General features: G+C 41.6%; 2 protein-coding genes and 1 non-coding gene across 3 annotated transcripts in view; all 3 read left to right on the forward strand.

Moving 5' to 3' along the window:
- cdk18 (cyclin dependent kinase 18) overlaps positions 1-10,863 on the forward strand; it is a 43,575-nt gene extending 32,712 nt beyond the window's left edge. The window contains exons 10-16 of the mRNA XM_041947958.1: positions 271-391; positions 1,326-1,423; positions 1,564-1,669; positions 4,122-4,164; positions 4,264-4,354; positions 5,688-5,765; positions 6,470-10,863. Coding sequence (XP_041803892.1) covers positions 271-391; positions 1,326-1,423; positions 1,564-1,669; positions 4,122-4,164; positions 4,264-4,354; positions 5,688-5,765; positions 6,470-6,504 — 572 coding nt within the window. The 3' untranslated portion in view covers positions 6,505-10,863. The remainder of the gene's footprint in view (positions 1-270; positions 392-1,325; positions 1,424-1,563; positions 1,670-4,121; positions 4,165-4,263; positions 4,355-5,687; positions 5,766-6,469) is intronic.
- Positions 10,864-12,482: 1,619 nt separating this feature from the next.
- The window catches only part of mfsd4aa (major facilitator superfamily domain containing 4Aa), a 48,610-nt gene continuing 35,730 nt past the window's right edge, over positions 12,483-25,362 (forward strand). Inside the window, exons 1-6 of the mRNA XM_041961222.1 lie at positions 12,483-12,715; positions 14,991-15,189; positions 17,469-17,723; positions 20,343-20,472; positions 20,565-20,680; positions 20,789-20,962. Coding sequence (XP_041817156.1) covers positions 12,483-12,715; positions 14,991-15,189; positions 17,469-17,723; positions 20,343-20,472; positions 20,565-20,680; positions 20,789-20,962 — 1,107 coding nt within the window. The remainder of the gene's footprint in view (positions 12,716-14,990; positions 15,190-17,468; positions 17,724-20,342; positions 20,473-20,564; positions 20,681-20,788; positions 20,963-25,362) is intronic.
- Positions 24,579-24,651, forward strand: trnaf-gaa. Its single transcript has one exon. It is a non-coding gene; the product is annotated as a tRNA-Phe (tRNA).

Here is a 25,362-nt window from a genome sequence, read left to right on the forward strand (position 1 = left end):
CAACTGTTTTAACTTAAAACTGCATATGAGCTGATGGAGGGACTATTCCACTGTATGAGACTTGCTGTCAGCAATCATGCTGTTTGATACAACACCTGTGGAGGCACAGAATACCTCATTTCAAGGGGATCTTGGTACAAAGGTAGTACCCAAGTGAAAGAGGTTGAACATTTACTCAAAAATTAGGCTGATTAAAGCAGCCATAGGAAAGCCATTCTGCTGTTCCTGAGGCCTCTCATGGTTAAAGCCCGACCATGCTGTGTTGTCCAGGTCTGGCGAGAGCCAAGTCCGTCCCCACTAAGACCTACTCCAATGAGGTGGTAACTCTATGGTATCGCCCCCCTGACGTGCTGCTGGGCTCCACAGAATACTCCACACCCATCGACATGTGGTGAGTACCACAGTATGAATATTTAATTATCATTAGTCTAACATGTATTTCCCCTCCACAGTACCACAGTAAACATCTGCTCTCTGTGGTAGACTAGACCAACCACACTACAAACTGTCCCAACTGTAATTTGTGGAAGAGCATGCTGGAGCAAATACTATGCTGTGTGAATGTTACCACCAGCATTATCTCTTGTTGAACCTCAAAATCTAAATGAAGGTGAAATGTAACATGCAGCTAGTTTGCTCCTGTCAATGATGCAAGAGATATTGCACTGTATACAGAGTAGATATCTGTGCATCTGAGTTCAGTAAGGACCTATCACTGGGACTAATTCAGGCTCGTCTCAGGTGTCACAAGGAAACTGAGAATAAATGGGTCGATAGCAACACATATATTAGACCTATTTTTACTGGGATTGTCTCATTTTTCTCTTAACTGACTGAAGTCTCAACCGGGAACTGAACAGAACTCCAACACTAGTGTCATTCCTGGTAATGAGCAATGCTGTTCACTTGGTGAAGCAGAAGAATGTCTAACAGGTTGAAGATCATCAAGGACTTCCATGACTTGTGCATATCTATTGAAATCTCCCAGGCTGTGGTCATACAATGGAGCATAATGTATCTGCATTCACTTTCCTTATGTGTTCAAACCCTCACAGCTTTGGCAAACCACTGATGACTAAATGTGGCTCTTCAGCAACACACCAGTCTTTTATGAGCTCACCTAGATACATATCCGCTCATCACACCACAGGGCACCACTCCAGCACACCATCCGGGATAGAACAAAAGGCTGCACTGTTCCCACTCACACACCGTACATGTTTGCACTTACAATCAGCGCTCTTTGAAGTGTGTGTGTTTGTTGAACGGAGTTCTACAATGCTGAAGGGCTCTTTGTTGTTTGCTCCTCCTCCCTCCTCCTCCAGGGGCGTGGGCTGTATCCTGTATGAGATGGCAACTGGTCGTCCTATGTTTCCTGGTGCCACAGTAAAGGAGGAGCTACACTTAATTTTTAGGCTCATGGGTAAGATAGCAGCATGTTATGACAATATCCTACCGGCCAGGCTGAAATAAAGTAATGCATGAATTTGGAATAAATAATATACGTGACCGTGTCCCGTGACAGCAGACTATTGTACATTTTTTTGTTTCTTCATCTTCCAGGCACTCCAGTAGAAGAGACTTGGCCTGGTATCAGCAGTAATGAGGAGTTTAGGTCTTACCTCTTTCCTCAATACAGACCTCAAGCTCTCATCAACCATGTACCCAGGTAACACTAACAACACTGTCCATTCAACTGAGTGCTGTCTGAGGCTCCATCAGCCTGTACTGAGGCCACAGCACTGCTTCAGCTAAATGCTAGTGTCACCGTGCTAACATTCTTACAGTGTCAGTGCTAACATGCTGATGATTAACATGTATAACGTTTCCCATGATTAACATCTCAATTTAGCTCGTTAGCATGCTCATTAGGACTAAATACACGTAATGCAAAGTACAGTTGAGGCTGCTGTAAATGTCACTTGGATCATAACCAAAAGATCTGGACAAGTTAACATTTTGACCTGATGATGGGCAGGTTATAACAGAACATCCAGAGGATGAATGAATGAAATTTTGTGGGGGCACTACAGGAAAATGCAGGAGATCAGCGGGAGACATCATGTAGTAACTATGAATGTGTTTGCAAAACTTTGCACCCAACCAGTCATTAGGATTCTTTTGCAGACTGCAAATATCTGTACAAAATTTAATGATGATGGCAATTTTATATGAGTGAATCTTGAATTAAGATAAACCAGGATGTGTTCTTTTTCCTCTACCATTGTCCTCCAGGGGTTTTTGTGGGTTTGAGTTCACTGTTGACATGGCCTCAGTTGGCCCTTTTAAGAAAACAGACCCCTCAGTGAAGCTGAGGATTTTGTCTGAACACAAGCTCAGGCTTGGTGCAAAAGTAATTAGGAGATTAATGTTAATAGGACTAAAGAAATGATTATTTGTGCTGGGCAGGATTTCATAACAGGGCCTGTTGCACTGGACAGCCAACTTGTTGAAACTGTTGAAAGTTTCTTGGTACAGTGTCTTGGTATAATTCTGTGCTGCCAGTTCAGCTTCTCTGAAAACACCAGCTATTTTTACAGGGATCACCGGGTCCTCTCAACGGTTTTTCATAAATTATGCTGCTCCTCAGCATTTTATTTTATTATAATTTAATGTTTTATGTTTAGTAGTAGTAGTATTTTGACCAGTGTGCTGGGTATTATATTTCGGTGGTGTTCTGCATGGACGGCGCCAGGATTTTTTTTCTACCGGTGCTAAGGGGGGGCTTAACCAATACGTGAGGGTGCTAAGAAAATAATCGATTTTCATGATTGGTAACTTTATAAAGAGGTTCTCGTTTTTTCAATAAAAGCAGCTATATTATACACAGCACAAGCATACTCGAGTATTTTTTAATTGAATTTGGCCAAAGACTATTCAATAAAATAACTAAGCCTCATACAAGCGACCACAATAAAGCAATGGCTAAAATGTTTCACGTACAAAAGTGACAGACTCAGCACCGAACAGCGACCATGCGCCTGCCAATAACCAGACAATACCCAAAATGCGACAAATGTATTTATTCCATAGCACTTAATGAAAACGAAAAACTATGCGTTGGCAATGTTGTCTTTGATCACAACATCATAAGAGATGAAAGAACAGTGAAATTAATAAGGCTGCAAAATGCAGCCGCAACGAGAACAGCTTCATTTGGATCACAACATAGGCTACGGTCAAAAATAGAATTAATAGCCACAGCGAGAAGAAACAACAAACACCCGATCCTGGTGTCCAACTTTTGTGGCCGGATAACGCCGGAGAAGAGGCCGCCTTGGTTCATCAACAGGTGACTGGCTTAGATCAGAGGTAGCGGTACCTGTGTCAGCAGCAGTGCAGGTAGGGCCTGTAGAGCATCTTGCAGCGATGGACTGCTCTGGTGCTGCTTTATGTTCTGGCTCAGCAGTTCCTCCCTAAGAACCATTTTTCGATTTATCTCCTCCTTTTTCATCTTCTTCTACCACTTTTTTTTTCTTTATAACGAAACGATCCATATTGCAGGCAGCGGACTAGCTAGCCAGTCTAGCTGAACGCACGTGTATCCATGGTGACAAAACACGCCCCCCTTTCCCCTCACACACACACACACACATAGGCTACACTTTGGGCTACACTAATCAATGGGAAACAGGCAAGCGGGGATGGATTGGAACTCGTGAATTTTTTAATGTTTTTTTAACTTAAAATAAATATTAAAATATACAATGAAATTATTGAAATTGTTTTTTTGTACTTAATATACATGTATTATAATATGAAATAAAATTCTGGAGGGGCTTAACTGGGGCTAAACAGATTTTTGACGGGGCTATAGCACCCTCTAGCCCCAGTGTGGAGCCGTCCATGGTGTTCTGTAATCATATCATGTTCTAAGGCTGCTTTTATCTTTTGCTGAGCTAAAGACAAATATCCACCCCTGAGCTCTATCTATTTGATTAAAGAGCAGAGAAATATCAGGTATTCTATGCTGTTTTGGTTAATTACATTTAGCTCAACCGTGGCGCTGAATACAGTATTGCTTTTGATTTGGAAAAAGGGGGGAAAACATGAAGAAAAGCATGTTATTTTTCTGTGAGTAGTCTAAATAAAAAGTGAACTTTTTTCTTTGCTGCCATCAGGTTGGACACAGAGGGGATGGACCTGCTGTCTGCTCTGCTGCAGGTATGAAGCAAAAGCACTGTGACCTTCACTCAGCTGGATTTGAGGCAGTGTGTGATTTCAGAGATGGTCTAATCTGCTGCTTCTGGATTCTGGTTGCAGTATGACACCAGGAGCAGAATCTCCTCTGAAGCTGCTCTACGACACCCCTACTTCCTGAGTCTGGGGGATAACATACATAATTTGGCAGACAGTAAGACACACACACACACACACACACACACACACACACACACACACTTAAAGGCTCTTTGGTGTATTACCAGAGTGTTTTGGTCAATTTGCACATTTTGATCGAAAATGACACAGTTCATATCGCTAGCACACAGAAAAGTCTGACAGAACACTCGTTGGTATAAAAAGCTCCAGGCTGCTCTGAATAAAAATTGCTGCTCTTGCTTAATGTGTTTGCCTTATTTAGATTTCTTTGTCAAAAGTTCCAAGTATTAGCATTAACCCTGTTAGCTCTTTGTTGTCACCCACTGAAAACAGTGGCTCGCAGTGTAGTGTCAGCCTTGAAGCAGCCGGAGGAGAGCACCGTCTCCCTTTGATGACAGTGTTACTTGGCAGGCAAGGTCCAGGTGAAACTAATTACACCAGCAATGACTCTGTTCCAGCTAGCTGTCCCTGTAAGCCCAATAAGTGAGCCATGATGCCATTATTAGTATTATTAAATACACCTGTACTTTTTGTCATGTAAAGATGTCAGCAGTACAAAGGTCTTCAGAAGGCTTATCTGTGGACCACACTGTTGAGTCAAGACTGCATGATACGAGACGTTCAGATAAGTTAGTTGAAGAGCTAGTTAGGATGCTAGTTAACAGACAAGTAACAAAACCCACCTCTTTCTTCTTTATATATATTCTGCACTGACTGAGTTCAGGCTTAACAGGCCACAGAAACCAGTCTACCTTTTCAGACCTTACCTTTACAAATGTAAACCTTCTTCACATATACATCTCGTCTTGTTAACTGTGGGTTGAGTTGAGCATGTGGACTCGTTCTTCTAGTTCTTCTAGAACCTTTAAGACAGGCGCTGTCTGTGGTTGAGAGAAGACGTCTGATGTTTACTGCTGAAGTTGCCAAATTTAGTTGTACCTCTGATGTGTGTGACAAGGCCAAGGTCATATAAACATGGGACCTGATGTAATGGTCCAAAAGTTATAACATTAAAAAAGAAAGCAGTCCTACATTCTATTGCAAAATTGCAAACAGTGATGTATGCATGACAAATACATAGCTACAGTCCATCTATATATATCTGGTTTGTAGGTTGCGTATGGCACGCAGTGCCAAACAGAATTTGGTATTAAACTATATACACTATAAGATGTTCAGGCTAAAAACTTTATGTCTAACACAGCTCACACTCTTTATGTTTAACACAGCATCCCAACTGTTTTGTAATCAGGGTCCTATAATAAGTTCTACAGCTTTAGCACATGTAGCAGTTTTTCAAATCAAAGCCTTTATAAAAACTTTTTTTCTGAGCTCTTAAGTCATTCTTTCCTCCCTCTTTGTTTTAGCTGCTTCAGTGTTTTCCCTCAGAGAGGTGCAGCTCCAGAAGGACCCAGGCCACCGCAGCTCAGTGTTTCAGCCCTTAGGTAAGGTTCCTGCCTCACAGTCTCACAGTGTGAGTCATTTCTTGGTCAATGACTTGGTCATTTCTAGAATAGATCTGTACATTGACAATGTTCTGCACGTTAGACCTGGTAATTAGAATATGGTGCACAAGATGTACATTCACATTAGTTTTTTTGTTATATTCTCATAGTCAATAGTTTTATATTACATTTAACAAGACCTGCTAATTAAAAGTTTCAGAGGTAGATATGAGTCATTAATGATTACAATGGGATAGCTTTATCACTGTGTGGAGTGAAACAGAATTAAATCCAGCTTTGTTTAGTTTAGACCACAACATCTGAAATGGTATCTGTAGACGTACTTTAATTAGCAAAGCTGTGCAAGAAGCCAGCAGGCTGATTTTGTTTACTGTGACACAAGTTAAAATACCACAGAGTCGAGTCTTAGAGGACCTGAAAAGAAAATGAGAAACAAATTCAATGCAGATTACAGATTTCACCCATTTTTATATTCTAACAAACTCTTTACATACTTAGTAAGTCTCACTATGACTGTATTTCCTAGTTACACTCATATAAAGCTTCAAGACCTAACATAGTACTTGACTTATACTAGCATGTAGCATCCAACTGATTAACGTTGCATAGGTTGTTGCATCTTGTTAACATTGATTAATCGTCATTTTGAAATACGTGTTCAGTCTCAACGTGTCTCTCTTCAGGTCGAGGAAAGAACCGTAGACAAAGCATCTTCTAGACGTCACAGAGGACGACCAGAGACACGCAGAAAAGAGGAGCTCCCATCTCAGACCACAACGCAAAGGCCGACACAGCTCAGTACATCAACAAGCATGCTCACCTACGTGCACACGCCTGCATGCACACAAAAAAAAACTCATGTGCACTCACTCATTTCCATGGCAGCTGACCATGGGGACACAGGGTTTCAGGAAATAAACTTGTACTGCACTTGAAATGACTGAGCTGCGATACACTCTCCTTCCACAGACATTTGCACAATCAGCAACATGCTCCGGTGATTTAGTTAAAGTAGGCCCCTAAATAAACTGCTCTGCTCTCTTATAGTGTACACATGTACGCAAGCTTGTTTAATTGCCATCCAGAGCACACCCAGGGCTCTGGCCATCTAAGGTAGCAGTTTAAAGTGAAGTCTAATAGTCAACTTGTTTCCAAATTTTGCAAAATGTTTGGCTTACAGGCTTGTCTCTACACCAAAATGTAGCTTAAAGGTACACTCTCTGATTATGTATTATAAAGGAGGCGCTCCTGGTTGGAAGCATCCAGTGGTGCCTCAGCGTCATAAAATTTCCTCCCAGCTCAGCAGTGACATTCTGGGATTTGTGGCACTTTCAGGGCCATAACCGGGATGATTTGGTCAACTGTTCATTTGCTCATTGTGCACATTTTATTTCAAAGCCTGAAAGTCTAAATGGCAATTCAAAACCTTCTCAGTATTGCCAGGAGTAAAATTCTGCTTGAGAAATGCTGAAGAGGTCATTTATTTATTATCATTTTGACCTACAAATAGTCATATTGAATCTAGCATTACTGGAATCAATTTATAAAATACACCAAGGTTGCTAAAGCCTGCAAATTCAAAAAGAAAACGGTAACGGAGGCTAATCATGCCACAGAGCTAATAAGATGGCATAATTTAAACTAAATCAGACTCATCCATGCTGAAATGATTACATCCCTGTCAAAAGAGTCACCATTTGGCAGCTATGGGTACGTTATGTCATCTGGCAGTCTTGAAGTTGTACATATACAAGCAGTCAGGGCGTTGAAATAGTAGCAGCACACTGTTCATTCACAGCACCTCTACTCACACGTAACAAACAATGAACCGACTCTGACGCCATCATAAAGAGGAAACTCCAGTGCGAAATGGGTTCGCGTCGACGGACTTGCCTTGCTATAGCGCCCCCGTGTTTTAACTCAGCGTGAGGTTTTGTTCCACAGTGTTAACAGCTGGCTTGACTCCAGTTTTGAAGTTGCCTTAGTAAACTGTGCATGATATTTTGGCTTGTGAAGAATCTATATTTGATCTTGTGTAGCCAATGTGTTAGGAGGCGTTGCTTTGTGTGTGTAAATAACTCTATGAGTATATGTATTTCTTAGTCTCCTATTTGCACAAACCAGAAGTGTCCTCTGAAGCCTGCTCCCTTCCCTTTGTGTCTTATCGTACATGGTTCCAACATATGAGCCCTATATTGTTCCAAACCCCTTAACCCTAGACCCATAACCTGCGAAAGTATGATCTACAAGTACTTTCTAGTAGCAAATTACTGTCAGTTGGACTCACCACTGTCCTTATATTTTGCACAGCTCTCTTTCAGCTTTTGCAAGGGAGCAGTTTTTGGCTGCAGGACAACAACAGGCAGTGCATACAGTATAACTTTAGAAAATATATGTATCTGCAGAAGTGAAACTTCTACATCTTCCTTATCTAATGTCTTTCACAGTTCCCTTGTGCCTGGGGTCACAGGTTATGCTTATGTCGTAGAAGATGAAATGATCTGCAGACACAAAAAATGATGGGGGCTTGTGGCCAAGCTCCAGCCTCCTCTCTCTGACACCTTGACTCCCTCTCCATCTTCTCTCTCTTTGTGCAGTGCTGCTGAGATCCAGCAGAAAAGAAATGCTGAGGGAATGTTAGCCAATGCAAGGGGGTTTTAATGACTGGTGAGGTATGATCAAGGCTGTCTGTCAAATTAACAGTGCGGTATGGTCTGTGTGCAATACGGTAGTGGTTTCCCACTGCCATCATTCCTCCGGTGGTATGCTTGAAACAAACCTGATCATATGTTTGCTGCTCCAAGCAGCCACATTTGAAAGTGGGGGCGATGAGCCTGCCGTCAGTGAGGGGGGTGAGATGTGGTAATCGCTCAAATGGGGACAAAGGAACACAGTCTGCTTTTGAAGGCATCCATGGTGTTCCAGTTGTTTCTAGACACAAGGAATGACATATAATGAAGTAGCTGTGTAATGAAAATAAGAGAGAGAGAAGTTAAAATCTTACATACTCTCTCATGCCCGCACACCTGCTCAGTCGCTTGTTGTAAATTGGAGATGACTTGTCCAGTTGGGGACAAAAGCCATGTCTCCAAATGGGAAAAATGTGATTTTTGGGTCAGTGGGTAAGGGTTAAGGTTAGGGTTAGGTAAGTAGTGGTTATTGTTAGGGTGTCATATGTGGAGGACCAACTCCCTCAGGTCGGGAGTCTTCTAAAGGACAATGGTCACTACTTTGAGGACAGTAATATGAACAGATGTGGACACATGGTTTGACAGAGTACTGAAGGATGCACTTACAGTGCTGTCCTGATATCCCATTCACAGTCAGTCACTTCAGAAGTGACGTGCTATTTGGATCGTTGAGAAGCAAACGAAACCCCCTCACCCACACCCGTATGATGTCAGAATTGATGGGGTCCAACAAACTTCCTGAAACTGACAGTCTAACATGCACCCCACTTCATGCAGCGATTGGTGTCCAAATGACTGTTCGAAAGCGTGCATGGTCTCCCCAGTTGTACAATTCAGCATATATCATCCCTCTCTATGACTGGAGATTTTTCTTTTTACCCCGCCATCGAATGTGGCATATGAACACTTTTGCCTTTCAATGCGGTTGGACAGCATTTTTTACTTCATTTCAAGCATACCTCAGCTTTTAGAGTGCAGTCATGGCATCCTTTCCAAGGCCGTTTCAGGCCCATTCACACCTTGACTCATGACTTCAAGGCCCCAAGGCCTCTTGGCTGATGCAACAAATTTGAAACATTGCGATCTGCTCCTGTGCATGGCTCCATGCTGATGATTGGCTAATTGGTCTGTGGTACCCTGACCCATTCGTTTTCTGATTTCTTCGAAAAGCCACTGCTAATTAGATAATCAATATATTTATAAAGACCAAAAAAGAAAAAAAGCGAGAAGGAGACAAACAACGGTGATACAGCCACTGTGAAAGTTAACTAAAAACATTCATGTTCTGCTTTTGCTGCTGTCTTTTTCTGCAGCAGCCTTCCTGTGTACTGCAGTAGATCGGTTCACATCGTCACTACAGTGTCAGAGAGTAATGACAAGTCTGGATGATACTGTGGCTCACAAGTGCGTACACATTAATCGTTGTGGGCAGTGTGCAGATCACGGCTGCTGCTCACCATGCTGAGAGGGTAATTACTCTCACTGGTGTCAAATGCTCCTCGTGTGAATTTAGTGGCTCTCAATGTGTGGACACAAGTCTAAAGCAGTTGTCTTTGATTTAACACTTCTAGATGATTTGATCCACAGAATTTGGACCCACGAAAAGTCGTTAAGTAAGAGCCAATGACTGATGGCTTGAGACTGTTCAGGGAAGACAGAGGTAAAGAAGCTAAACGGTAACCAGAAAGTTGTTGGTTTGACCCTCAAAAGAAAGGTGTGTTCAAGTGCCCGTTAGCCAAGCACTGAACCCCTAAAGCACTCCAGCACCAGACTGGTTTGAAGAGTTATATACATGCAGATAAGAGGTGTTTATGTTTGTGTATGAGTGAAGAGAAAAATGCTAGTGAAAGGTAAATGGCCGCTGAAAGTTTTTCTACCTCTAAAAGTGATCGAAGCTGATGGAAGGATTAGTGCGACCATCCAACCCTCTGTTCACCTGCCAGTGACCGCAAGCAAAGGTGAAGGCAACAAGGAGAGAAATCCAGGGCAAACCTGCGGGTACTTCAGAGGGATGTTAGACTTCCAACCTCCCCCACTCCTTCCCTCAGTGGCAGAAGTATTACTGTGTGTTTTAGTTGTGGTAAATGAAGCTATTTTAAATACTGTAATGAAAATGAAATAATATATATATATGTATTTTAACAGATGTTTTCATCTTTCTCAGTGAGTTTTATGCTGTTAAAATATAGAGCAATGTATTTAAAGTAAAAGAGAGAAAAAAACTGCAGACGATGTCTAAATGTTTTATAAGATAAGTTTAGATTTTGTATAAGATGTGATATTTTGTGTGATTTGTCTACACTGTTATAAAAAAATGAATGTACTGTGACTGCCAACTGGCATACATTGATTGAATAATTGAATTAATGAATAAATAAACTATTGAAATCTGGAACACATCCACCTCTTCAGTGTTTTGTTTTGTTTTGTTTTGTTTTTGGCTACTTACGTAGTTGATTATACCATTGTAGGTTGATGTGGTGTGGTTCTTGTTGATGCAGCGCAATAACATAGGTGAACAGGAGATGGTGCTATTGTTCTGCTGAGTGTTGCTGCACATCAGTCCAGGATGTCTAGAGAGTTTATTTTAATTGATGCACAGCTGGTGAGAGAGGCAGCAATGCAAAATGTTATTGCATAATCCAGTGTTTCTTAATCGTTTGCAGACAGTGTCAGTGCTGCATTTCGAGTTGACATATTCCTTACTTTTCTATTTTCAAAAGAGCATAAACAAAGAAGTGTAATCTTGTACATTTCCCATAACCTTTATAAATACACTCAACATTACTCAATGTAAGGTTTGTGGTGAGAATAACATATTGCAGTGGCATCAGATGTTCTGTGTGTCATCATCAGTCACATTACCATGACTCTCCTGTGTCTCCTGTGGCAATCTGCAGCCTGATTAATCTGAAAGGGAACTCAAAGCGCAAAAAAAAGCCCAAAGGTCCTTTTCTACAGCCATGCCGCCATGCTGTAGCTTACATTTTATTACATTTTACTGAGGTGATATACGCCCTATGGACTTAAGTTTGAATTATTCTATAACAGACAAATTTTGAGATTATTGTAGAATTACATATTCTTTGTCAATTGGCTGCAGAATGGGGACCCCCTGTGTCCTCCTCCTCTCTGCATCCAGTGACACAGCTACAGCTAGGCCATCTTTCTGAAGCTGCCCCCCATGGAAAGAACAGATCTGCGGGCAAACTTCGCAGCTGCTGTTAGGAGGAAGATGGCAGGATCACTGCGTTTTACACTGTGCACGTATACGTGCGCGTATTCGGTACGACCTGATAATCCGGCTGCACATGGTAATTAAAGTGGGTGAGTATTCGAAATGATGGTATTGGAAGAGCGTATTACCCAGAGAGTCCAGTAGAAGGCGGAGTGCGTGTGAGATAGAACTTGTCAAAGCAGTCAGAAAATCAAAATACAAGAAAAATGTCATGATGATAGTAACTCAAAATGTTGTTCTCAAACTAGTTGCACAAATATGTAGTTTCGCTGGTTATGAACATGTACAACTGAAAAACATTTAAAACAAGAACGAAAACTACAACCACACAGCTATTTTATCCCAACTCGTATGTGTTTCTTTTTTCATAATAAGTCTACAAATGTGGAGTCCTGTGTGAAAGCTTCACATCAGCGCTCAACCGGTTTTCTCAGCTTGTCTCTGCGTAAAAATGAAGTTATGAAGAAAGTCATGTCCTTATAACCAAAAAATATTCGCCGCTGGGCAGAGAGCCTGAGTACTTGTTTGCAGTGACGCGAGTTCACTGAAAAACTGATCTGAAACCAGCCAGGAAGTAGGCTGTACCTTGAGATTTCAGCCAATCAGCGTCTCGTCCGTCAATAAGATAACTATCACTCAGCACAGCGCCCAGGCTGAGTGAGTGGAGCAGCTCTGCAGACTTTATCCGTCGACAGGTCGTGAACTTTATTCGGAGGTGACGGAGCTCCATCAGCCGTCAGACAGTCACACATCCTCGACCGGACCGACATGAAGCTGCTGGACGAGCGGCTCTGGTCGCTGTTCCGGCGCCACTGTCAACAAACTCTCACCTACTGGAGTGTGTTCTTTAGCTTCGGCCTGTGCATCGCCTTCCTGGGACCCACCATCCTGGACCTGAGGTGTCAGACCCAGTCCACCCTGCAGCAGATCACCTGGGTCTTCTTCTCCCAGCAGTTCTTCCTGTTGGTGGGCAGCAGCCTGGGGGGACTCTTCAAGAAAACGTGAGTATCGTGAGTGCTAGTAAACACTACTGAAACACACACACACACACACACACACACACACTGAGGACATTAGACTTGCATTAAGAAGACTTACTCTTACTTGCCTAACCCCAACCCTTACTCTAACCTCAACCCAAGTCTTCACCCTCAAATTTAATCATTTACATCATGGGGACTTGTGTTTTGTCCCCATAGGGAAGGTGAGTCCCATCTTATTAAAACTAATGTGCCTGTTGAACATTATTTTATTTAGGATCAATCAGGCCCCGTTTAACAGCTCAAAATCACGTAGGCTACTCAACATTGTTTTATCACCTTGATACTTCATGACATTTTATTGTTTCTAAACATAATTTTGTACTGATACCATGTTTAATAAGACCAAGACAGAAAATCAGACATTTCTTCTGTTTGGGGTCTGGCTAATTGGCTAATACAATGGATTTTCATATGCTCTATATCTATATCTTTTATTAGAGTTTCATAACAGTTTCTTTATATGCCTTCTAACAGAAAGTTCTACGTCTTTGGCCTCTAACTGACTCCAAACGTAATATAGAATCATTCCACAGTTGTAGTTAGTTCTTATAAAGTGCTGTACATTTCTGAATTTGTGAATGACTTTTTGACAAATAACATAAATATACAGTATATGTGTTCATGTACAGCCCATATAGCATATAAAACATGAAATATTTCCTTATGTGGTGTAACATGCTTTATGGTCATTTCTCTATTTTGTCACTTTCAAATGTGCACGCCTACTTTGTTGCAAAAGCAGTCATTACCACCGCAATACTTTTCTACACATTGAGTTTTAACAATTTCAGAGAAAGAGAGAAACATTTCAGAGGAGAATAGCTTGACTGTGCAATTCTTTTTGTCAATTTCACACATGCAGCAGTGGGCTCTGTGGGACACCAAACAATAAGGAAGTAAAGCCAACAAAACACAGTATCACTTAATCTAACATTCTTAAATATGGCCCTATTTCTACATATGTTTTACCCCAGTACTTTAATATTACTGACTAAACGTACGGATTTGAAGTATTTAAATGACCACGTTGTGACTTTTCATCTTTGACAGTCTGGTTGACGTGTTGTAAATTTGACTGGCAAATCTTCCACATTCAAACGACAGACGGTTGTTTCAGGCCTGTGCTTTACTTCACACAGTGTGCAGCGAGTGACCCCTGACCAGAAGTGCAAATAGATAGATAGATATACTTTATTTATCCCAAGCTGGGACTTTGAGTGTGTGAAGCAGATAGAGAAATGGTTAATACAGGTGCCCTTCATACATGATACACAAAGTGTATATATGATCTTAGCATGGGACTGAAAACATCCCTCCTTTGTCACAAATTGACACACACATTGGTCTGTTTCACAGACACATTTATTCTGCTATCTACGTGCTCTGTCAGGCAGAATAATTGCACTCTCCAGTCAGGCTAAGGATCTTATTGTTCTGTGCCCCAATGAAAAAAACAAAGGCTACGCAAGAGTCTCAGGCCATGTTAGCAGCAGTGTGAGGCTGCACTTTGAGCTAGATGCTAATGTAAGCCTGCTAACATGGTAATAACAACTACGCTAACATGCTGATGTTAAGCAGGTACAATGTTTACACCGACATTTGCTAATTAGCTACAAACACAAAGTACAGCTGAGGCTGGTCAGTCAGTAGGGAGATGGCTATCTGTGCAGTGTTGAGATAATTCAGCCTGAAACAAAGTGGTGGACTGGCCCCCTGTCAGACCAACTCTGCCATACCTAGAGCCATGCTGCTAGCATGACTGAAACTTACTAAACCACCTACCACACACACGCACGCACACACGCACGCACACACACACACACACACACACACACACACACACACACACACACACACAGGTGCCTACAGTGAAACTTATCTTGGACAAGGTTAAATACAGAATGGAAAGTTGGCAGGAAAGAAGGAGAACACAAGGTGAAAATAATGCGGTGGTGTGCTGCTGCTGAAGGCCTGCGATAAACCTGCAGGGTAAGTAAAAGTTAGTGGAGCAGGAGACCATCAAGGTGACCCCACTGCAACAACAACAAGATGGAAATCCCGTGTTCAATCTGGACCACAGTGCAGTACTAATCATCTTAATTACATTAAGTTTCATAAGAATAAAAATTAAATTTGCACTTGAGTGACTGAATGTGTTTTGTTATGAAGTCATAAACAGTCTGAATGCACTGCATAATGCTGTGGCTGTCTTCTCTTTCTGTGTCTTGCCCAGACTCCTATCCTCCCTGTCAGCCCTCCTGTTCTGCACTCTCATCATTTCACTCGTGTTTGCCATCATACCGCTATGTCACAACATCATACCGCTGTCCATCGCCATGGCGCTCGCTGGCAGTGCCATGGGCGTGATCGACACTGTCGGCAACCTGCAGCTGGTGAAACTGTACCAGAAGGACTCCGCCATCTTCTTGCAGGTCAGAGGGGAGAGGGGGGTGAAATAACAGCAGTGACTGTTTGTGTGTGTGTGTGTGCCGGGCTGTATTTTTCATGTTGTTGGAACATAAATCTGTTTACAGTCACATTGTAGGGACTCGCCTTCCTTATGGGGACAAAATGCAAGTCCCCATAATGTAAATCATTAAATTTCAGGGTGAAGGGTGAGTTATGGTTAGGGCATGTCTCCAGGAAATGGATGATGAATGAAAGTCTATGTTATGTCCCAAAAAATGAGTGTGTGTCCCGTGCTGTGTGTTCAAGGAGCTAAGGATGTCATTGTGGATGAGCCATTACAGTCCACATACAGCGTGTGCTATACAATAACATCATTCTGATTAATTGACTTTATTGATTAAGTAAAGAAACAATAGAAAATTACAGCTATATGGACCAATATTGTTATATGTACAGTAGGTACATTCTGTGTAATGACTTTTTTTCATCATCATCAGGAGACCAAATCCGAGCTAAAAGGAGAGTGAATATTTTGACTTGTGTTCATCAAGTCACCAGAAACACGAAGATAATGATAATGATAAGGGGCTGAGAAAATAGCCCTACTCCAAATACGGGACAAAGACTACTGATGATTTGAATTATAAAAGGGTTTACTGTCACAAGAAAAAGCACATTGATCACTGGGAGACGATTGTTGATCCAAGGAGTGGGCAGGCGGGTGAGCTGAGTCAGCAGGTTTTCTGGTGGGGGGCTGGAGCTGGGTAGACTTAACAGGTTGAGACAGGAGGAGATGATCCTGAGACACAAGGAGAATAAACTTGGTTACTCTGAAACAGACAAAGCAAACGTACTTGAGCAAGAATAAAGCACAAAAAGAGCTATGTGGCCAAGGTGTGTTACCAGACTAGTGGGTACCACAATCCGGCAAGGACTGGTGAGGAGATCCGGGATTTTATCCTGTGGCTGGTGATTATGGATTGACTGTAGCTGTGGTGGCTGATTGGCACAGGGATCAGGTGTAGGTGAGCCATGATTGCAGAGGAACCGCCCAGTTCAGACACACACACACACACACACTCGCAAGAACAGACATAAGGAGAGACTAACATGACACAAGGAAACACAAGGAAATGGAAAAGGAGACAGAGGCTTCCTAACAGCTGATGTTGTTTGGCCTCTGCTCAGTATGTAAACATGGTCATATATCGCCAACAACTTATCCATATTAAAGTCATAATACTTGTATCTAACTGTGGAGTTCTACCTGCCAGAACAAAAAAGACAAATGCAGCTTGAAACCATTTGCCTGAAACAAATTGTGAACACGACACTTTTCAGCTGTTATGGCTAAACTGTTATCAAGAAGCTGTCCGTTCACACATCCAGCTGACACAGAACAACACTGACATTCATTTGGAGTGTGTCTCTGATCAGCTAATAAAGGCAAGTCCAGTATTCACTCTCTTCAGCTTTCTTTTTGGTCTCTGCCAACTCCTGAGGGAAATGTCTGGCTCTTTCTTTTTATATATATATTTTCTACATATTTTTTTCTTTTATATATTCAAATTTCATTTTGCTTGTATAATATGTACATATATAGTATACTTTTTTATCTTGTTTTTTTTTTTCTTTTCGAATGTTCTCCATCTATACTGCTAATTTTCTTACCGCTGCTATCACATGCTGCTGTAATGCCCAAATTTCCCTGGCTGGGGATAAATAAAGTTTTATCTTATCTTATCATATCTTTACCTGCTAAATGCTCCACTGTTTTCACCAGTTAGTTGCTAACTGTCTGTTTGCCAATAACATCTATTACAGAAGCTTTGACAAAGAATAATAGGAAACGGATACATTGGATATAGCTGTTGGAGCTGTTAACTTACTAAAAGACGGACTGTTAAGTGATAAAGACAGTCTAAACTGAGATGAGATTTCCTTTTAAATACTTTTTCCAACTTCTTCACAAACCTTAGAACAAAAATGGACATAGTTTCTCTTTCATATACTGAAAGAAAAAATCTGAATTTATTTATTAGCCACTCCAGCTAATACCTTTCATCTCACAGTTTAGGCTTTTAGGAAAGTCATCAAGATTTTTGGGGGGTATTTTGTAACCTGTCCTACAATGTAAGACAGAAAATAAGGGGGAATCAAGAATGATATCAAATGCAACAAAGGTTCCTGGCTGAAATCAAACCAGGGACGCTGCAGTCCTATGGTATGTGTCGTAACCACTCGACTACTGGATGCCCCCAGTATATAATCTTAAGGGATCTATGTTCATGTCTCGCCCTAGGCCTTGCATTTCTTTATAGGCGTGGGAGCGCTGGTCAGTCCCCTGGTGGTTGATCCTTTCCTGGCAGAGAGCAACTGTGTCCTGGGTGCCAACTGGACCACCAACTCATCCTCTTCCTCAGACCTGCAGCACCTCCGCAGCCGCATCGCGGGTCAAGGAGCAGGACTACACAACATCTCTCATGATTCTCTGCACACCGAGGGTGTAGTCATCACCAGGGTGTCGTACGCTTTCTGGATCATTGCTCTGATCAATGTGAGTTCTTGCCAATATTACTTACGTCACATGATTGATGGCCAAGATCTATTGGCTCAGATGTCTATCATTAGTGAATGGGTAAAAGACTCTTTACCCATCAAGTGACTCTTGTAACTGCTAGTCTGCAACTAGATGTGCAAAGAGGTGTAGCTGTGTGATTTGAGTAAGAGTACAGATAACTCATGACATGCAGTATCATGACAGAAAGTCCCCTCTACTGAGCAATGGTTTGACACTGGGTGCTTCTCAGTGCGACAGTAAACATCCAAGGGGTTCAAATCTATTGGATAAGGGATCCATGGAGGGGGTGACTTGCCATAGTCAGTGTCCAAGTGCTTGCCCATCAAGTCAGAAACAAAGAAAACACAGACGTATCTTAAAGTTACGAAGATAGAAGTACAACCCTGTTTCCAAAAACGTTTGGACACTTTGCAAAATAAATAAAACAGAATGTGATGATTTGCAAAACTCTGAAACCCTGTATTTAAATGAAAATAGCACAAAGGCGACTTATCAAATGATCAAACTGAGAATTTGTATTGTTTTTGCAAATGATATCCTCATTCGCATGTTTCTTCTATTAACAACACCCTGTCCTGTTTGGGAACTGAGGAGACCAACTGCTGTCATTTTGAAAGTGGAATGTTTTCCCATTCGAGCTTGATGTTTGATTTCGGCTGCTCAACATTTCGATGTCTCCTTTGTGGTGCTTTAGGTTTCAGAATGCACCAAACATTTTCAGTGGGTGACAAGTCAGGACTGCAGGCAGGCTGGAATACATGCAGAATGTGGTTTGGCATTGTCTTACTGAAATAAGCAAGGTCTTCCCTGAAAAAGACATCATCCACCTGGCAGTCGGCATATGTTGCTCCAAAACCCGTATATGTGGTTCAACATTAATGGAGCCTTCACAAACGTGCAGGTTACCCAATGCACCCCCACACTATCACAGATACTGGCTTTTGAACTGTGTGCCGATAACAAGCTGGATGGACGTACCTCTCCTCTTCAGCCCAGAGGACGCAGTGTCCATGATTTCCAAACAGACTTTCAAATGCTGACTTGTCAGACCACAGGACAGTTTTCCACTTTGCCTCAGTCCATCTTAAATGAGCTCAGGACCAGACAAGGTGGCGGTGTTTCTGAATCTGGTTTAGATACAGTTTCCTCTTTGCGTCATACAGTTTCAGCTATCTTTGTGCTATTTTCAATTTATGTTTTACAAAGTGTCCCAAGTTTTTAGAAAATGGGGTTGTACAGAAAATCCATGTACTGCACCTATCAAGTGGAATGAATTAGGGGAAAGATGAAAATGGTTCTTACAGTGGAGCCCCTTGGCTACAGAATCCAGTTTTGCTGATTTGCGGCAGTTCCGCTGCATCACTTGACTGTCAAACTGAATCAGCAAACAGCCTCAGCGTTATCCATTATTTTCCAATCCAAAATGCTTCTTCATAGCTCAGATGATTTGGTATTTTTGTCCATTAGCACAACTTAGCTAGTTTTCTCTGTTTTGCATTAGCAAAGAAAGAGAACAATAGACTGCATGTGAAGAACACCCCCACTGGAGTGAAATTCCTGGCATGCTGTGTTTATACACTGTGAATTTTGACCTTGACCAAACAATTACAGATTAAATATTTAACGTAATCCCACATTCAAATGACAGAATGGCAGTGGCAGGCCTACAAGTTGTGAACAAGATTTCTCTGCAGCAGTGCTAGCAGCTCAGCTCAGGCTGCAGTTCAGCACAGCAGAGTTTTGAGCTAAATGCTAACATGCTTACAATGACAATGCTACTGTATAGCTGCTGTTCAGCAGGTGTAATTGTTACCATGATATTAGTTTAGGATCTTATTATGCTAACAATTCCTGATTAGCACCAAACACAAACCATAGCCGAGGCTGATCGGAATGTGATTAGTATTGAAGATGCAGGACAGATTACAAATTTGACCCAATGGTGGGACTAGTTGTAAAATTAAGGGACTACCAAAGTGATCACAGTTCCTGAAGAAAACAGCAATTTATTAACCACATTTCATGGCAAATCTAATCGCTGTTGAAACATGTAAGTTTGGACATTCCTAAATCCATGTCACTAGTATGGCTAAGAAACAGGATAAACATTTAACAGGTGTCAGTATCAAATATCAATCTTTCATGTGTTCCATCCTCTCTCTGCTCTTCATTATAATATAGTTCTTTATAGTTTTATAGTTCATTATAGTTCTTTTCAACACTGAAGCACCTTTTGTTCTCATGAGGCTTTATAGAAAAATACCTTTGCAAAACCTTTTTTGGCTCAATATAATACAGGTATCCCGTGACTAGATTTCTAATGCAGTGCTGCACAGTTTCATTAGCCTGAATGGCATTCAATGATGTTACTGTTCCTCAGAGACAGAACTGTGCCCTTGTTTTCAGTGTTTTTCTTTTCAGAATTATTTGCATTTCTTCAGATGGCTATAAGCCTCGATATTGCTTCTCAGATAAATCGATAAGATCCCACCTCAGCAGAAATACCACTCCGTTTTCATGTTGAACTAGATCTGTTTCAAGCAGATGAAGAGATAAGATGTGTGTGTGTGTGTGTGTGTGTGTGTGTGTGTGTAGCTCCCTGTGCCAGCGGCAGTGCTCGCATTGATGTACCATGAGAAACTTCTGCCTTGCTTCAGCAACGGTCCACGTCTGCTCGATGGAGACTCTGTGTCCAGCGTGAGCCCCACTGGGGCGGATGCTAAAGGTAATGCATGAATGTAATGTATGCATGTGTGTGTTTGTGACTCACTCTCTTCAAATGACACGGCAAACGTCTCAGTATCCCTGTCTCTTCAGGTCATGGGAGTTTGTTTGCTTGCTGTAATCCTGCCAAACTCCAGGGTCAGCCCACTACTTTCTTCATCCTCCATGTTTTGGGTGGGGCCGTCCTCTTCATCTCTGATGGGATTATAGTGAGACTTCCTGCTAATGCTCCACACATACACACAAATATTGAACACTACATAGACTTGAAAACCTCCTCTCTGTGCTACCCTCCTGCTGTGTTTCTTGCCCTACAGGGATCCTACGCCGGCTTTGTCTACACCTACGCGGTGCTCCCTCCTCTGCTGATGGGTCATAAGACTGCCGGCTGCCTGACCAGTATATTCTGGGCGTCCATCACAGCAGGAAGACTGGCTTTCATCTACCTGTCTTACAGATACACACCATCAAGGGTGCTCACCGTCAGTCTGGTATGAACACTCACCAAATCATTCCTAAAGTAATGACAGTAGTTGACATCACAGTGCAGTGAGAATAGATCTCAACAGAGGAATGTGAAGGATCAGGTTTTAAGTTTGTGTGTCACACTGAGCAATAATTTGTGTTACAGTAAAAGCAGCTCACGCACAGCTGTCACATAATAGTTCTAACCAAATATTTGGACTGGGAGGGAATGCATGTGACAGGATTTATTACTCAGAGGAAGATTAGGTAGGTATACAGACAACAGGATCTTTAAGATCAACACTTGATTTAAGTACTTTAAGACACAGAAACAGAATATTGTCATCTACTGAATTTCTCTGCTTGTCTTTTTAGCTTCTGTCTCTCTTTCTGCTTCTTTCTTGTCTCAGTCTCACAATTTTTGCCTTGCCAATCAATGTGTTTGCATGCACTGTACTAGTAATTTTGGCAGTAATATTATATTAGAGACATTTTTCAGGAAAAAGGGTTAAAACAGAAAGATTTTTACTGAAGAAACCTAGTTACTTGAACATGTATAAACTTTGAATCTGCTGTCGTTATTTAATTATTTAATGTAATAGTTTGATTGATTTTTGGCCACTTATGGGCAGTGGAGCAAAGTGGAAACACAACATCTGACATATTATCACCTTAAAAAGTTGATTCAGTGAGCTTGTTAACAATTAGTTGGTTGTTTTACAAATCAAGCAGATACAGAGCAACATTAACATTCATTTGGAGTCATGCCTCTCCACCACCTGATAATTGTAAGTCCAATATTCAGTCGTCTTTCAGCTCTGTTTTGAACTCCACCAACACCTGAAGGAAATACTCCCTTCCATGTTCAGCAGCTAGTTGCTTACCCAGTGTCAGACCAATACAAAACAACGATCCAGAATAGACTTAACATCCTGTAGAGCTGAGGGGAAGTGTTCAGTTTGGTGATATTCTGTGTGGATTAGTCTCTATGAGCAATACCTTCCACATTACTTTCAAGTGTGTTAAATGTATGCAATTGTCACAGGACAGGCAACAGAATCAAAATGTCATGGCAGACATTTTGATTAGTCATGGCTGAAAAAGCACATTTGAAACTAATTTAACAATGGCTCCGTTCCATCAAATGTCCCAGTAAGCCATGACAATGAGCCAGTACACACAACACCAGGACCCTGGAAATAGCTTGCCTAAATGGAATTCAGTCATTTTGTAATGTTAATAATTATAGCTGGCACCCCACCACCCTAACATGAAGCACAATTCATGTTGCACCCCAACTAGGGGTGGCAGAGACACAACCACAATGAAACACGGACTAGGGCAGTTATTTGGGTTTCAATTTACAGTAGTTTCCCTTTTACTGTATGTGTGCCCCTCACCCCGTCTTTATTCTTTCTGTTTTTAAGCCTTGCTATGAGGTAATGTCTCATCTTGGAATAGGGGTTCCTGTGTCTTACTAGCCTGTCCAAAGTCTGCACTGCTGGCGTGTGAAAACTGCAGTTTCATTTGTCAGGTGTGCTATAGAGTCTTTCCAGTGGACATGTAAAGTACATTGGCCTCAAGTATAATTGTGGCAGCAGCAACAACAGAAATTTGAACTGAAACCCAATATACTCAGTACTCATCTAATGATGACCCACAGAGTCTGTGTCTGCAGGTTGTAGGCTCCTTGTTTTGTGTATTGGTTAAATAATACTTTGAACATCTCCATTCATTATCTATCTCACCCAGCCATGATGATATTGGATGGAATCAAAATAAACACATGGTAGTTTTCATGACAATCTCTTAATTATGTAAGGCAAAACTCTACATTATCTATAAGCTAATGAGTACATGTACAAGTACATGTTGTAGAATCATGAAATACATTCAAATGTCTTTTGTCCACAAAGTACCTGCACCAACTGGTGCAGAGCTATGCCCTCTACTGGTCTTAACAGTGAACAGCACTAAATGATAAGACTGTCATTGTTTTTTCTCAGTTAAAGTCTTACTAAAATGACAGATATGGACTATTTTCCACATCTGTTTTCAGCACAAACAAGTCAACGACTGAATTAAAACAAAAGTAAAAATGTTGCGACTCAAACATAACTTGAAACTGGCAGCTGGAAAGCTGTATTTTGGTAAAGTATTCCACAGTATGGAGAAACATTGACTCATAGTAGTCTGACTGGGGTCTGTTTGTATTGAATGTTGGAAATGTGCTTGAAAAGATTTCGTGTTGTCAGTCATTGCTGACTTGGTTACGTCCATCTGGATTCTCCGTGTTCTTCTACAGGACCCAAGTCCCACAAATCAACCCATGTAGGCCGTGTCCATCCCAGGTTTCAGCAGCTGGAAAGCTGCATTGTCTGATTGGGGTCTGTCTGTGTTGAATGTTATGGATGTATTTGTGTGGTTTTCGTGTATTATGCCATAGCTGATAGCTGCTTACGGTTTGTGTGTCCATGGTCTCCTACAAGAACCAGCTCACAAAATACGCCATGTGGTTTGTGTTGTCCTTTTGTTGTCTTGGATTATCGATCCCAGGTTTGAGCAGCTGGAAAGCTGTGTTTTGGGAATGCATTCCGAGGTATTTCGACCCCCCTCACTGTAGTCTGATTGGGGTCTGTCTGTAGTCTGTAGTCACAAGTATGTCATACTTGTATTGAATAGATTTCGGAGACAATGTCATAACTGATTGTTTGTGTCGAATATCCATGTTCCCGTACAGTACCCAACTCAACAAATCATGGCATGTTGTTTGTGTTGTGTCTTTTGTTGTCTTGGATAATGAAATGAAAAGGAACAGTGACTCATAGTAGTCTGACTTTGGTCTGTCTGTATTAAAGTTGGAAATGTGCTTGCATAGATTTTGTTGACTATGTCATACCTGATAGGATGCTGTTTGTGTTGAGTGTCCATGTTTTCGTACAGGAGCCAACTCAACAAAGTACAAAAATCTAACGGTCCCTGGTTGGATCCTGAGTTTCGACAGTCGGAATGTAGTTGTTTGTGTTGTGCTTTTGTTGTATTGGATGATCAAATGAACACAGGCAGTTTTGCAGTAAGCGTTAGATCAAAAATCTAAAGGTCCCTGTCGACCCCAGGTTTCAGCAGCTGGAAAGCTGTCTGATTGGGGTCTGTCTGTGTTGAATGTCATGAATGTATTTGTGTGGATTTCGTGCATTATGTCATAGCTGATAGGATCCTGTTTGTGTCTAGTGTCCATGTTCTCCTACAAGAACCAACAGTGACTCATGGTAGTCTGACTTTGGTCCGTCTGTATTAAAGTTGGAAATGTGCTTGCATAGATTTTGTTGACTATGTCATACCTGATAGGATACTGTTTGTGTTGAGTGTCCATGTTTTCGTACAGGAGCCAACTCAACAAAGTACAAAAATCTAACGGTCCCTGGTTGGATCCTGAGTTTCGACAGTCGGAAAACTGCATTGTCATACCAGATAGGATACCGTTTGTGTTGAGTGTCCATGTTCTTGTACAGGAGCCAACTCAACAAAGTGAAAAAATCTAACGGTCCTGGGTTTGGACAGCCGGAAAACTGCGTTGTTTCCCGTTCTTGTCTGTGCGATATCACAGATGTTGTTCAAATTGCCGGATATCTGTTTTTTATGGCCGAAATAGCTCAGTTGGGAGAGCGTTAGACTGAAGATCTAAAGGACCCTGGTTCAATCCCGGGTTTCGGCAGCTGGAAAGCTGGCTTTTGGGAATGCATTCCATGGTATTTCGACTCATTGGCGCACAGTCGTCCAACTGGCATCCTGTTAGTGTTGAGTGTCCATGCTCCTGTACAGGAGCCAACCCAACAAATGTTGACATATTGGTTGTGTTGTACTCTTGTTCTCTTGGATTATCAAATGAACACAGGCAGTATTGTAGTAAGCATCACAGGAGCCAACTCAATACATGATGGCATGTAGTTTGTGTTGTGCTTTTGTTGTATTGGATGATCAAATGAACACAGGCAGTTTTGCAGTAAGCGTTAGATCAAAAATCTAAAGGTCCCTGTCGACCCCAGGTTTCAGCAGCTGGAAAGCTGTCTGATTGGGGTCTGTCTGTGTTGAATGTCATGAATGTATTTGTGTGGATTTCGTGCATTATGTCATATCTGATAGGATCCTGTTTGTGTCTAGTGTCCATGTTCTCCTACAAGAACCAACTCAACAACTTACGCCATGTAGTTTGTGTTGTGCATTGTTGTCTTGGATTATCAATCCCGGGTTTCGGCAGCTGGAAAACTGCATTTTGGAATGCATTTCACGGCATTCAGGAACAGTGACTCATGGTAGTCTGACTTTGGTCCGTCTGTATTAAAGGTGGAAATGTGCTTGCATAGATTTTGTTGACTATGTCACACCTGATAGGATACTGTTTGTGTTGAGTGTCCATGTTTTCGTA

The sequence above is a fragment of the Chelmon rostratus genome, chromosome 2 (genome assembly GCF_017976325.1).
Source record: "Chelmon rostratus isolate fCheRos1 chromosome 2, fCheRos1.pri, whole genome shotgun sequence".
In the NCBI taxonomy this organism is placed as follows: domain Eukaryota; kingdom Metazoa; phylum Chordata; class Actinopteri; order Chaetodontiformes; family Chaetodontidae; genus Chelmon; species Chelmon rostratus.